The 15221-nt window shown below is 40.3% G+C and overlaps 2 protein-coding genes across 4 annotated transcripts in view; both read left to right on the top strand.

Annotated features, from left to right (window-relative positions):
* Positions 1–15221, top strand: part of LOC118937821 (battenin-like) — a 154646-nt gene that overhangs the window by 21658 nt on the left and 117767 nt on the right. The gene's annotated exons all lie outside the window — the stretch shown is intronic.
* On the top strand, positions 177–13750 carry LOC149979244 (battenin-like). Of its 2 annotated transcripts, none has more exons than XR_016485180.1 (5): positions 177–264; positions 11887–11959; positions 12109–12252; positions 13366–13512; positions 13697–13750. XR_016485180.1 is itself a non-coding variant. In XM_090192972.1 (5 exons), the coding sequence occupies exons 1-4, from the start codon at positions 969–971 to the stop codon at positions 13472–13474; spliced, it is 345 nt and encodes a 114-aa protein (XP_090049098.1). In that variant the 5' UTR covers positions 825–968; the 3' UTR covers positions 13475–13512; positions 13697–13750. The 2 variants fall into 2 exon arrangements, 1 of the variants encoding a protein (XP_090049098.1); XM_090192972.1 differs by lacking the exon at positions 177–264 and adding an exon at positions 825–987.

Genomic DNA, 15221 nt, shown 5'->3' with positions numbered 1-15221 from the left:
CTTTGCGTACGTGGTGATGCTGAGTGCAGCCCATGACATTTTAAAACAACAAGGGTCTCACAACTCCACATCGCCTGTAAGAATGGGTTGTAGAATGCTGTATCACCATAGCATTTGTATCTGTTGTTAGTATCAAAGTACTATATTGGCAATATTCTTTCATTCTCTCTCCATGTCCTTCTTCTTCAGACCCCATCCACAGTTGCCTTGGACGTTGAAGGTGGAAAAATAAGTCGTTACGACTGCAGCCCTGTTTCTACCGCGGTAAATAGAGATGCACTGCAGCTGTGAAAGTGTGTGTGATCAAATGTTATTTTATTCAGCAGATGTTATTGCGGGTGTAGCGAAATTCTCGTGTTCCTAGCTCCAATAGTGCAGAAATATTTTACGATTCACAACAATACACACAAATCTAAAGTAAAATAATGGAGTTAAGAAATATATAAATATTAGGACGAGCAATGTCGGAGTGGCATTGACTAAAATCCAGTGTATATACATATGAAATGAGTAAAGCAGTATGTAAACATGTATTAAAGTGACCAGCCTGATTCTGCCTGGTTAACATGTGTGTGACCTCTCTGTCCACCTCTCCAAAGCTGTTTTGCTGGCTGATATTCTTCCCACTCTCATGATCAAGTTTTCTGCTCCATTCTTCATCCACAGTCTCCCTTATGGGTAAGAGAAGGACAGATGGTGCTTTCCCAGTTGTCTTTGAATACTTTTTCTTACAGTAAAGGAACATTGTAATAAGATGTTGTCAATGGCCGTATCTTAGCTTTTGCTAATCATAACATAATACAGAAACAATATTATCCTACATTACCAGTTTGTTTGAGTTTGCGAAGGTTTGCCAATTTGAGTGCACATGTCAATTTGGAGGTTGTGTTTTTGTCCACAGTTTCCGAGTGTTGGTATGCGTTGCAACAGCGATTGCAAGCTTCCTTGTGGTGTCCTTATCTTCTACCATGTGGATAAGCGTTTTGGGTAATGTGTGTGTGTGTGTGTGTGTGTGTGTAGGCCTATGTTTGTGAATGGGGATGGAAACATTTGAGATATGATCATTGATCACTATTTTAATTCCTAGAACATTGCAGCTCTGACATTTCCCCTGAAACCAGACACTATCTCGCTGATATGGTAACCATGGGGACGCATCTATCAGCCAGTCAGCAGTTATGTTAATAGCTGATTTAGCTGATTAATTAATCATTTTTATTTAACATTTATTTAACTTGGCAAGTCAGTTAAGAACAAATTCTTATTTACAATGACAGCCTAAATCAAATACAATTTTATTGGTCACATACACATGGTTAGCAGATGTTAATGCGAGTGTAGAGAAATGCTTGTGCTTCTAGTTCTGACCATGCAGTAGAATCTAACAAGTAATCTAACAATTTCACAACAACTACACACAAGTGTAAAGTAATTAATAAGAATATGTACATATAAATATATGGATGAGCGATGGCCGAACAGCATAGGCAAGATGCAGTAGATGGTATAGAGTACAGTATATACATATGAGCTGAGTAATTCAGGGTATGAACACATTGTTTAAAGTGACTAGTGATACATTTATTACATCTAATTTTTGTATTATTTAAGTGGCTATAGATTTGAGTCAGTAGCCACTCATTGTTAGTGATGGCTGTTTAACATTCTGATGGCCTTGTGATAGAAGCTGTTTTTCAGTCTCTCGGTCCCCGCTTTGATGCACCTGTACTGACCTCGCCTTCTGGATGATAGCGGGGTGAACAGGCAGTGGCTCGGGTGGTTGTTGTCCTTGATGATCTTGTTCGCCTTCCTGTGACATCGGGTGGTGTAGGTGTCTTGGAGGGCAGGTAGTTTGCTCCCGGTGATGCGTTGTGCAGACCTCACTACCCTCTGGAGAGCCTTGCGGTTGTGGGCGGAGCAGTTGCCGTACCAGGCAGTGATACAGTCCGACAGGATGCTCTCGATTGTGAGTCTGTAAAAGTTTGAGTGTTTTTGGTGACCAAGCCAAATTTCTTCAGCCTCCTGAGATTGAAGAGGCGCTGTTGCGCCTTCTTCACTACGCTGTCTGTGTGGGAGTACCATTTCAGTTTGTCCATGATGTGTTCCCCCTGTAACTTAAAACTTTCCACTTTCTCCGCTACTGTCCCGTCAATGTTGGTAGGGGGGTGATCCCTCTGCTGTTTCCTGAAGTCCACGATCATCTCCTTTGTTTTGTTGAGTGTGAGGTTATTTTCCTGACACCACACTCCGAGGGCCCTCACCTCCTCCCCGTAGGCAGTTGTGTCATGGTTGGTAATCAAGACTACCACTATAGTGTCGTCTGCAAACTTGATGATTGAGTTAGAGAGGTGCATGGCCACGCAATCATGGGTGAACAGGGAGTATAGGAGAGGGCTGAAAACGCACCCTTGTTGGGCCCCAGTGTTGAGGATCAGCGGGGTGGAGATGTTGTTTCCTACCCTCACCACCTAGGAGCGGCCCGTCAAAGTCCAGGACCCAGTTGCACAGGGCGGGGTCGAGACCCAGGGTCTCGAGCTTAATGATGAGTTTGGAGGGTACTATGGTGTTAAATGCTGAGCTGTAGTCGATGAACAGCATTCTTACATAGGTATTCCTCTTGTCCAAATGGATTTGGGCAGTGTGATTACGATTGCGTCGTCTGTGGACCTATTGGGGCGGTAAGCAAATTGGAGTGGGTCGAGGGTGTCAGGTAGGGTGGAGGTGATATGATTCTTGACCAGTCTCTCAAAACACCTCATGATGACAGAAGTGAGTGCTACGGGGCGATAGTCTTTTAGCTCAGTTACCTTAGCTTTCTTGGGAACAGGAACAATGGTGGTCCTCTTGAAGCATGTGGGAACAGCATACTGGGATAGGGAGATATTGAATATGTCCGTAAACCCACCAGCCAGCTGGTCTGCGCATGCTCTGAGGACGTGCCTAGGGATGCCGTCTTGGCCGGCAGCCTTGTGAGTGTTAACACGTTTAAATGTTTTACTCACATTGGCTGCGGTGAAAGAGAGTCCGCAGGTTTTTTGTAGTGGGCCGTGTCAGTGGCACTGTATTGTCCTCAAAGCGAGCAAATAAGTTGTTTAGTTTGTCTGGGAGCAAGACATTGGGGTCTGTGACGGGGCTGGTTTTCTTTTTGTAGTCCGTGATTGACTGTAGACCCTGCCACATTCCTCTCGTGTCTGAGCCGTTGAATTGCGACTCTACTTTGCCTCTACTGACGCTTAGCTTGTTTGATTGCCTTGCGGAGGGAATAGCTACACTGTTTGTATTCGGTCATGTTTCCAGTCACCTTGCCCTGATTAAAAGCAGTGGTTCCTGGGAACAGTGGGTTAACTGCCTTGTTCAGTGGCAGAACGACACATTTTTTCCTTGTCAGCTCAGGGTTTCAATCCAGCAACCTTTCAGTCATGTGTATATTAACCTCTCTGCGCACGGAAACCACTAGCAGGCTGAAATTCCACAACATACGGTGATCGCTACAGAAATAGTCATATTAAACATTCATGAAAATACAAGTGTCTCACATGTATTGAAAGCCTAGAAACTTGCTAATCCAACTGCGTTGTCAGATTTAAAAAATGATTTACTGCGAAATAATACGATGCAATTATCTGAGCATAGAGCCCCATAATTTTTTTTTTTTTTACCTTTGACGATCTTTGTCTGTTTGCAATTCCAATGCTCATTGTTACACAATGAATGATCTTTTGTTTGATAAAATCCGTTTTTATAGCCTAACACGAAACATTTTGTGAACCACTTGTGTCGTGAATTCCGTCTCATTCCATTTTCGACGACACATTCCAGGTAAATATCCCACACAGAACGTGACTTTTCCAGTCATGTTTGGTTTCACTGCAATCAACTGGTTTGTTTGTAACACAATCAAACGTGATGGGACATTTTTTGCGGGACGTATTGACTGAAAGAAACCGATTTGAAGACAAGTCATGACATCATTGTGCACCAATGATTTGCCTGCTGTTTCGTTGATTGACTGTCTTTTAACCCAATGACCACTGATCGTCTTGAAATCTAGCTGGGTAGATAGCCAATGAGCTGAGCTAAACAGCAATACGCCATGTTTATGTGTTTGCAAGACCAACCCAAGTAGTATGCTCCAGCTTAACGAGAGTCATTCTGTATTGAAGTTTCATAGCGGAAGGAGCTAAGCATATTACGCACTGCATTGTTTGGTAAACGCGCAGATTCAGCTGTTTATATATCAATCATTATGGCGACTAAGTCAGGGAAAGCTAAATCTAAGTCTAGATATACAGATGTACACACAATTTTAGAATAAATTGATTGGGAAAGTGAGACAGAGATTGTTGTAGGACGCTTCATTTAGCGATTGTGGAGGAACATTTTTTGAACGGGAGAGGGCATCGTTTATCATGCTTTTATAATGTTTATCATTATCATGCTAATGCCCTTGTTTGAAATTAATAATATAAAATAGTATTTGTGATTGTTTTAAAATTTTAGAAGCAATATATAAACATGTAATGTCATGAAATGTGAGATGCGTGTGTCTGCCGCCCCACCCCAACCCACATGAAATAGCCTATTTGAGGCTGTTGAGGAGAGGGCAGGACCACATCAATGGCAAAAGTGAAATGGAGACAGTAGATACAGCTGGTCTGTTGTAATATAATAAATACAGTAGATCTAGATGGTCTGTCATAATATAATAGAGACAGTAGATATAGCTGAAATGTCATAATATAAAAGAGATATTAGATCAGCAGGTAATAATAATATAATATATTCAACCTTCAACCTTCTATATATATCTGTTTATTATACCTGTTGATACAGGGCTCATACAGGGGGGCAAAATAGTATTTAGTCAGCCACCAATTGTGCAAGTTCTCCCACTTAAAAAGATGAGAGGCCTGTAATTTTCCTCATAGGTACACTTCAACTATGACAGATGAAATGAGAAAAAAAAATCCAGAAAATCACATTGTAGGATTTTAAATGAGTTATTTTGCAAATTATGTTGGAAAATAAGTATTTTTTGCCTTTCTAGGGAGTTTTTCCTAGCCACTGTGCTTCTACACCTGCATTGCTTGCTGTTTGGGGTTTTAGGCTAGGGCTATATAAATAGATTTGATTTGATAGAGGACTGAGGGTCTTCCAAATATTGAAAGTTAAATATTTTTTAATCAATAAAAAAATTAATCCATATTTTGTTGTCATTTTTTTTCTCCATTTTTTTGGGGGGGGGGGTGTGTTAGAATACCATTTTGGTATTTTGTATATAGTTATTAATTTCAAAATGTATACCTTCACCAATTTGGCCACTTGGGTACATTTGGGCTACTTGTGTGGGACACCTGGGTAACTTCATGATAAATGTCATGTAGCACACTCATTTGGAAGTTATCATTCTGAAACTTTGCACAAGTACTGTTGCCCTCTTATATTTTTCACTGAAATTGTCCCCATCATCCTATGTGGGGAGAAATGTAAATGTTAATTCATAGACAGTTGTGAGTCCATGAGATCAAAATGATACATTGTCGTCAGAATGTATCCATACACCTTAGCTGTGTTCGAAAACCCGTACTAACATACTGTATACTACATACTTAATGAGTATATACCATTTACTATTAGTTCATTTTATTTTACTGTAAACAAACAGTATCGTAGCTTGTTAGCGTAACAAATTACTAGCTAAACATTTTGCGATTTCAGGTGTGTTCGTAAATTCAATCTGCAGTGCCAGAGTGCGCACTGGGCGTTTGTAAATCCAGAGCATTGTCAGATTGCAAATTCAGAGCGTTTCGCTCTCAGAGCGTTCAGAGCACACGCTGGACGCTCTGGCCGAGGAGTTGGGTTGATCCAAGTGTTCAACTGCAGTCAAGAACCCAAGCTAACTGGCTAATATTGGCTAGCTACTTCCAGACACAAATGAGAGAACACCTCACTCTGACCATTTTATTCGCCATAGCAGAGCTGGTTATCCAGAGTGTTGGTGACTGTAACTGTGCTGCTGGCAACAATTTATTATGTTTTTTTTTGCCAATGTTTACTGAGAGTGAGAGTGCTCTGAAATCGTAGTAGTTAGCCAAAATTAAAAATGTTCATGGAATCGCACAACGACTATACCACTTAGCTAAGAATGATGTGAATAATCAAGTCTATAAACGTTGGTTAGTTAGTTAATATACTGCCTGACAAGTTCGATGTATTAGTATCCAACAAACGTTAGGTAACTAGCTAACATACCGGTACATACTGCTGTAATGCTATGCGTAACTTATTTGTCAAGTCATTACTTTATTACATTGCTCAACATTTTCTTAACATTTGTCATTAATTAGTTCAATGAATTTGTATTGGCTCTCGTCGGTCTTCGGCTTCATATTTTCCGCCATTTGCTTCAAATTTGAAAATGTTGTGAAGCCACACCCATTTTCTGAAGAATTGCATTTTGGGCCCTAAAAGTACAGAAATAGTGTCCTCTGTGTGTATACTTCGTATTTTGGAGAATTTAGTCCAACATCCGGGAACCTTTTGGCTTACAAACTATATCCATACTATGACCAATAAGCATACTATATATAGTCAATTCACATCACAAATAGTGCGGTCAGTATGAGTATTCGAACACAGCTCTGGACTTTTTCCACATTTTGTTGTGGATTCACATCTTTCCATTTTGAATAAAAAATGGATTAAATATAATATTTTCTCACCCATCTAATGACAAAGTGAAAACATGTTTTAAGAATTTATTGAAAATGAAATGCAGAAATGTATTTTACATAAATAATTCACACCCCTGAGTCAATACTTTTACATTTATTTGTGGGGGTAGATCAGCTTTAATATTGCAGATTGTGGCTTGCATCAATATAATTGTCAGCATAATTTCCAATCCCCATATATATATATATATATATATATATATATATATATATATATATATATATATATATATATATATATATATGTATATATAAATATTTATACATACACAGTACCAGTGAAAAGTTTAGACACACCTACTCATTCAAGGGTTTTTATTTTTCTTATTTTCTACATTTTATAATAATAGTGAAGAGATCAAAACTATGAAATAACACATGAAATCAAGTAGTAACTTAAAACGTGTTATACAAATCAAAATATTTCATATTTGAGATTCTTCAAAGTAGCCACCCTTTGCCTTGATGACAGCTTTGCACACTCTTGGCATTCTCTCAACCAGCTTCACCTGGAATGCTTTTCCAACAGTCTTGAAGCATTTCCCATATATGCTGAGCACTTGTTGGTTGCTTGCAGTCCAACTCATCCCAACCCATGTCAATTGGGTTGAGGTCGGGTGATTGTGGAGGCCAGGTCACCTGATGCAGCACTCCATCACTCTCCTTGGTCAAATAGCCCTTACATAGACTGGAGATGTGTTTTGGGTCATTGTCCTGTTGAAAAACAAATGATAGTCACATTAAGTGGAAACCAGATGGGATAGTGTATCGCTGCTAAATGCTGTGGTAGCCATGCTGGTTAGTTGTGCCTTGAATTCGAAATTAATCACAGACAGTGTCAATAGCAAAGGACCCCACACCCTCATACCTCCTCCGTGCTTCACGGTGGGAACCACACATGCGGAGTTCATCCGTTCACCTACTTTGCGTCTGAAAAAAGACACGGCGGTTGGAACAAAAAATCTCACATTTGGACTCATCAGACCAAAGGACAGATTTCCACCAGTCTAATGTTGATTGCTCGTGTTTCTTGCCCCAAGCAAGTCTCTTCTTATTGGTGACTTTTAGTAGTAGTTTCTCTGCAGCAATTTGACCATGAAGGCCTGATTCAGAGGTAGCTCTGTCTTCCTTTTCCTGTGACGGTCCTCATGAGGGCCAGTTTCATCATAGCGCTTGATAGTTTTTGCGACTGCACTTGAAAAAACGTTCAAAGTTCTTGATATTTTCCACGTTGACTGACCTTCGTGTCTTAAAGTAATGGACTGTCATTTCTCTTTGCTTATTTCAGCGGTTCTTGCCATAATATGGACGTGGTCTTTTACCAAATAGGGCTATCTTCTGTATACCACCCCTACCTTGTCACAACACAACTGATTGGCTCAAACGCATTAAGAAGGAAATAAATTCCACAAATGAACTTTTAACAAGTCACACCTGCTAATGGAAATGTATTCCAGGTGACTATCTCATGAAGCTGGTTGAGAGAATGCCAAGTGTGTGCAAAACTGTCAAGGCAAAGGGTGGGTACTTAAAAAAATTTAAAGATTAGATTTTTTTTTAAACACTTGTGGTTACTAAGTGATTCCATATGTGTGTTATTTCATAGTGTTGATGTCTTCACTATTATTCTACAATGTAGAAAATAGTTCAAATAAAAACCCTGGAATGAGTAGGTGTGTCAACTTTTGACTGGTAGTGTGTGTGTGTGTGTGTGGTGCCTTCGGTAAGTATTCAGACCCCTTGACTTTTTCCACATTTTGTTACGTTACAGACTTATTCTAAAATGTATTAAATACATTTTTTTTTAAATCCTCAGCAATCTACAGACAACACCCCATAATGACAAAGCGAAAACAGGTTTTTAGACATTTTAGCACATTTATTTCAACTTAAAAACGGATACCTTATCTACATAAGTATTCAGACCCTTTGCTATGAGACAAGAAATTGAGTTCAAGTGCATCCTGTTTCTGTTGATCATCTTTGATATATTTCTAGGATTTGATTGGAGTCCACCTGTGGTAAATTCAATTGATTGGACATGATTTGGAAAGGCGCACACACCTCTCTATATAAGGTTCCACAGTTGACAGTGTATGTCAGAGCAAAAACCCAGCCTTGAGGTTAAAGGAATTGTTCGTAGAGCGCAGAAACAGTATTGTGTCAAGGAAAAGATCTGGGGAATTGTACCATAAAATGTCTGCAGCATTGAAGGTCCCCAAGAACAGTGTCTTCCATCATTCAAAAATGGACGAAGTTTAGAACCACCAAGAATCTTCCTAGCGCTGTCCGCCCGGCCAAACTGAGTAATCTGGAGAGAAGGGCCTTGGTCAGGGAGGTGACCAAGAACCCGATGGTCACTCAGACAGAGAGCTAGAGTTCGTCTGTGGAGATGGGAGAACCTTCCAGAAGGACAACCATCTCTGCAGCACTCCCAATCTGGTGTTAATGGTGGAGTGGCCAGACGGATGCCACTCCTTTAGTAAAAGGCACATGGCTACCCGCTTGGAGTTTTCCAAAAAGCATCTAAAGACTATGAGAAACAAGATTCTCGGGTCTGATGAAACCAAAATTGAACCCTCTGGCCTGAATGCCAAGCATCACGTCTGGATGAAACCTTGCAACATCCCTACGTTGAAGCGTGATAGTGGCAGAATCATGCTGTGGGGATGTTGTTCAGCGGCAGGAGTTGGGAGTCTTGTCAGGATTGAGGGTAAGATTAACTGAAAAGAAATACAGAGAGATCCTTGATGAAAACCTGTTCCAGAGCTCTCAGGACCTCAGACTGGGGTGAAGGTTCACCTTCCAACAGGAGAACAACCCTAAGCACAGGAGTGGCCTCAGGACAAGTTTCTGAATGTCTTTGATTGACCCAGCCAGAGCCCGGACTTAAACCTGAGGGGATCTGCAGAGAAAAATGGGTGAAACTCCCCAGATACAGGTGTTCCAAGCTTTTAGCAGTTCGTTTTATTTTTTATAATATATTACACTTGATCTTCCTTGAATAAGTTCCTCTATTTGTTTTTGTTTTCCACATATTCTGTGCCTCTATGGTACATTTTTTATTGCTATCTATCTGTACTGTTGTCCTGCTAAATCCTTTGTTAATATGAACTCTTGACCTGAATTGCTATTTTTTTAAAGATGAGTGTTGAATTGCATGTCCTCTAAAGGAACATTTTAAAAGTGTCCCATACAATAAGGGGATCTGCAGTACCTATGTTATGTTGGAAAAAGTCAGTTCTTTCTTGGTTAAAAACAAGTTGTCATCCAATTTCAAATATCCTTTTCTCAAGACATGTTGCTTTGCATTCAGTCCAAAGAGTACATTCTTTGTCTCATCAGACCACAGAATCCTTTACTTTATGATCTGAGTCTTTCATGTCTTTTTGCAAACTCCAGGTGTGCTGTCGTGCCTTTTTCTAAGTAGTGGCTTCTGTCTGGCCACTCTCTTATAAAGCCCAGATTGGTGAAGTGCTCTAGAGACCGTTGTCCTTCTGGCAGGTTCTCCTATTTATGACAAGGAACTCTGTAGTTCTGTCAGAGTGGTCATTTGGGTTCTTGGTCACCTCCCTGACCAAGGTCCTTCTTGCCTGGTTGCTCAGTTTGGTCAGACGGCCACCTCTAGGCAGAGTGGGTGGTTCCATATTTTTTCAATTTCGCAATGATGGAGACCACTGTGCTCTTGGAAACTTTCAACACTCTAGAAATAGTTGTATACCCTTCCCCAGATGTATGCCTCATCACGAATCTCGACGATCTATGGACAGTTCCTTGGACTTCATGGTATAGTTCCTGCTCTGACATGAGCTGTCAACTGTGGGACCTTTTTATATCGTTTTTTTATTTTGTAAATCATGTCCAAACAACTGAGTTGGCCACTGGTGGACTCCAATCAAGTTGTTGTGACATATCAAGGATGTTCAAGTGAAATTGGATGCACCAGAGCTCAATTTGGAGTGTCATAGCAAAGGGGTGTGAATACTTATGTAAATTAGATGCATCTGTATTTCATTTTCAATATATTTGCAAAAATGTCAAAACATATTTTCACTTTAGCATTATGAGGTAGATGGGTGAGAAACATTTTGAATGCAGGCTGTAACACAAATGTGGTATAAGTCGAGGGGTTTGAATACTTTCTGAAGGCGCTGTAGTTTTAACCATGTTTTGAATCTTAACCTTATTTGTTTACAATGATATTGTTTACCAATAATGGAGTAAAACAGACTTACATTTGGGGTTTTGATGGGTTAGGACAGTTGAACTAAGCTCATGAAGCATTTATAAGTATTCTTCAAGAATCCATGGCTATATACTGTATATAGTTTAAAAATAATGTACCAATCCCAGATAGACCCTTTCAACTCACAAGAAAGGCAGAACTTACAGTGACTTCAGAAAGTATTCACACCCCTTTTCCATTTTGTTGTATTACAGCCTGAATTTAAAATGTATTGAATTGAGAATTTGTCACTGGCCTACAAACAATACCCTAAAATGTCAAAGTGGAATTATGTTCATTACAAATTAGAAGCTGAAATGTCATGTGTCATGAGTCAATAACTATTCAACCCATTTGTTATGGCAAGTTCAGGAGTAAACATTTGCTTAACAAGTTACATGGGCTCACTCTGTGTGCAATAATAGTGTTAACATTATTTTTTAATGACTACCTCGTCTCTGTACCCCACACATACAGATAATTGTAAGATCCCTCAGTCAAGCAGTGAATTACAACCACAAAGACCAGGGAGGTTTTCCAATGCCTCGCAAAGAAGGGGACCTATTGGTAGATAGGTACAAAAAGAAGCAGACATTGAATATCCCTTTGAGCATGGTGATGTTATTCATTACACTTTGGATGGTGTATCAATACACCCAGTCACTACTAAAAACATGTTTTCAGTTTGTCATTATGGGGTATTACTTATTTTATTTAATCCATTTTGAATTCAGGCTGTAACAACAGAATGTGGAATAATTCAAGGGAAATTAATACTTTCATAAGGCACTGTATTACAATTGTTTCACCCTTACTCGATATACTGTGAGACGGTATTTTAACCATTCATTTTTGAAACCCTATTATTATGTGTATCGTATTAGAGTACATATTTGCATCCATATTAAAGTACTGTGTATCTTTTAGGTGTGATCTTTGCCAGTGTGAGCGCTGGACTGGGAGAGCTCTCCTTCCTCTCTCTCACTGTCTTCTTTAGCAGGTAGACTATCTCCCTGATTTACTAACAGTTCTGTAAGTTGTTTACTTTGCAGCTCTTTTTTTTACATAAAAGGTATTCTCACTCAAAACCCTCTCAATAGTTTTTTTCCGACACTCTCACCCCGTGTCTCTTTCTATCCGCCTTCTTAGAGATGTGTTGGGGGGCTGGGGCTCGGGCACCGGTGGAGCAGGTGTGGCCGGGGCTCTGCTGTACTCTGGTCTCACGCAGGCTGGCCTCTCACCCAGGAACACGCTGCTCATCATGCTGGTCGTCCCTGTAGCCATGGTGACCAGGTCAGTCCCAGAGGTGAAAGTAAGGTAGTTGGGTACGGCGTACTGGCAAAATAAATAGTGGGGGTACGCTGTACCAGAAACATGAGCCTATCACAATAATTCAAGCAAATGTAAATGAAACTTTAGGCTTTTATGCCATTATTTATCATTACCGTACGTCAGAGGCATGAAACATTTGCTCAAAACTGCGATGTGGTTCCACGAGAACACTAACATTTTGCCAAGGCAGAGATGAGTGGCTGAGACGCGCGAGGACAGCAGTGGGTGCATCAATTCTCAAATCGCCAAATGTCATTATTTTTTTGCCGTTTTGTGTAACCGATGTCTCTTTCCATTCACCAGTTTGGAGGCTGGAAATATGTTGTGAGTGGATGAGCGTGTGTCGGTAGTCTAGTAAAGGAGCCCTTTTAAGTGATAGTTTGACAAGCGCATGCACACACAGGAGGTCCCATACCGGGAAGAAATGAGTTCTATACTGAACAAAAATATAAACGCAACATGTAAAGTGTTGGTCCTATGTTTCATGGGCTGAAAGTAATAGATCCCAGACATTTTCCATACGCACAAAAAGCGTATTTCTCTAAAAGGTTGTGCACAATTTGGAAGTATGTCCAACCAGCCTCACAACCGCCGACAATGTGTAACCATGCCAGCCATTGCCCAGGACCTCCACATCCGGCTTTTTCACCTGCGGGATCTTCTGAGACTAGCCATCCGGGCAGCTGATGAAACTGAGGAGTATTTATGTCTGTAATAAAGCCATTGTGTGGGGAGAAACACATTCTGATTGGGTGGGCCTTGCTTCCATGTGGGTGGCCCTCCCAAGCCCACCTATGGCTTCACCCCTGCCCAGTCATGTGAAATCCATAGATTAGGGCCTTATGAATTTATTTCAATTGACTGATTTCCTTATATGAACAATAACTCAGTAAAATCGTTGAAATTGCATGTTGCGTTTATATTTTTGTTCGGTATGCTTTCATCCCTGGTCAGTCCCATGTGATAAGTTAATGTGTTGTTAGGTGAGTGGGAAAGGATCAATCCTTTTCTGTCAGTTTATCTGAACCGTTCACCCCCTTTTTGTCTCTTCCTTTTCCCCCACTTTCCCCTCAGCTATTTTTTTCCTGCTAGTCTTCCCCTCTTCCTTCCCACAGTGGAAGTGCAGGGAGGTGGAGTCTGTGAGGGGCAGAGACTCACAGAGCAGGCAGCCCCTATTGGATGACACTGATGAAGAGGAGGAGCGGGAGAAAGGTGCTGAAGGTGTGTTTATCATGTCAGCATGTGGTAAGGTAAAGAATTTTGAGGAAAGTGATTTGTGGTAATATGGATGTTTAACACAATATATTTTAAGTAATGAAATATTACATTTTAATTGTAAAATATTTTGTAGGACATTGATTAACCAAACAGCCCATCTTCACTTCCTTCCTTCTGAATATAACAGAAGACAAGGTCACTGGACCACTGACATGTATTGAGAAACTACACATCATTAAAGTGAGTTTGAAGTCACTTTAGAAAAGTGGACTTGGTCTGTACCATTTTCAGATTAAAAAGTTATATTCTCTCAAAGTTGGCCCAGACCAGGGTAAGCCAGGCCAAAATCTCATAAATATCATTTTTTCCCAGTCGATACAAACTCAATTCCCCAATGCGATAGACACAGAACAGTTTTACTTAAATTTCATTTTCACATGTGCTAAATAATCAGTTTAACCCTGGCCTAGTAAGTTTTACTCAGTCTTGATTTGCTCCAGTACTATATGTGTTATTGCCAATCTGCTAATATCAATTCTACCGCCTCCCCTCAGGGTCTGTTGAGGTTTGTGGTTCCGTGAGGAGTTGTCTACTTCGCGGAGTACTTCATCAACCAGGGCCTGGTGAGTAGGCCTCTGTCGCCCCTTGGCAGTTTATAGTGTCACTGCAATTAGTTGATATTCTCACCATCACTTCTATTCTCATTGTATAGTATGGATGACCCCCAAACTTCTTGTTACAGTTGAACTCATTTCCTAATTTTTCAAATTTCTTTACAGTTGGAACTCCTATATTTCCCAAACTTCTATCTCTCCCATGCAGAGCAGTATCGCTGCTAAGTACCATTCAGAATATATACAGTTGAAGTTGGAAGTTTACATGCGCTTAGGTTGGAGTCATTAAAACTCATTTTTCAACCACTCCACAAATTTCTTGTTAACAAACTATAGTTTTGGCAAGTCGGTTAGGACATCTACTTTGTGCATGACACAAGTAATTTTTCCAACAATTGTTTACAGACAGATTATTTCACTTAGTCACTGTATCACAATTCCAGTGGGTCAGAAGTTTACATACACTAAGTTGACTGTGCCTTTTAAACAGCTTGGAAAATTCCAGAAAATGTCATGGCTTTAGAAGCTTCTGATAGGATAATTGACATAATTTGAGTCAATTGGAGGTGTACATGTGGATGTATTTCAAGGCCTACCTTCAAACTCAGTGCCTCTTTGCTTGACATCATGGGAAAATCAAAAGAAATCAGCCAAGACCTCAGAAAAGAATTGTAGACTTCCACAAGTCTGGTTCATCCTTGGAAGCAATTTCCAAACGCCTGAAGGTAACACGTTCGTCCGAACAAGTAATAGTACGCAAGTATAAACACCATGGGACCACACAGCCGTCATACCGCTCAGGAAGGAGACGCGTTCTGTCTCCTAGAGATGAACGTACTTTGGTGCGAAAAGTGCAAATCAATCCCAGAACAACAGCAAAGGACCTTGCTAAGATGCTGGAGGAAACGGGTACAAAAGTATCTATATCCACAGTAAAACGAGTCCTATATCGACATAACCTGAAAGGCCACTCAGCAAGGAATAAAAAAGCCAGACTACGGTTTGCAACTGCACATGGGGACGAAGATTGTACTTTTTGGGGAAATGTCCTCTGGTCTGATGAAACAAAAATATAACTGTTTAGCCATAATGACCATC

The sequence above is a fragment of the Oncorhynchus mykiss genome, chromosome 12, assembly GCF_057628025.1.
Source record: "Oncorhynchus mykiss isolate SJ-2025 chromosome 12, ASM5762802v1, whole genome shotgun sequence".
Taxonomy (NCBI): Eukaryota; Metazoa; Chordata; class Actinopteri; order Salmoniformes; family Salmonidae; genus Oncorhynchus; species Oncorhynchus mykiss.
The sequence above is the reverse complement of the archived record's forward strand: the minus strand, read 5'-3'. Positions and strand labels throughout refer to the sequence as shown.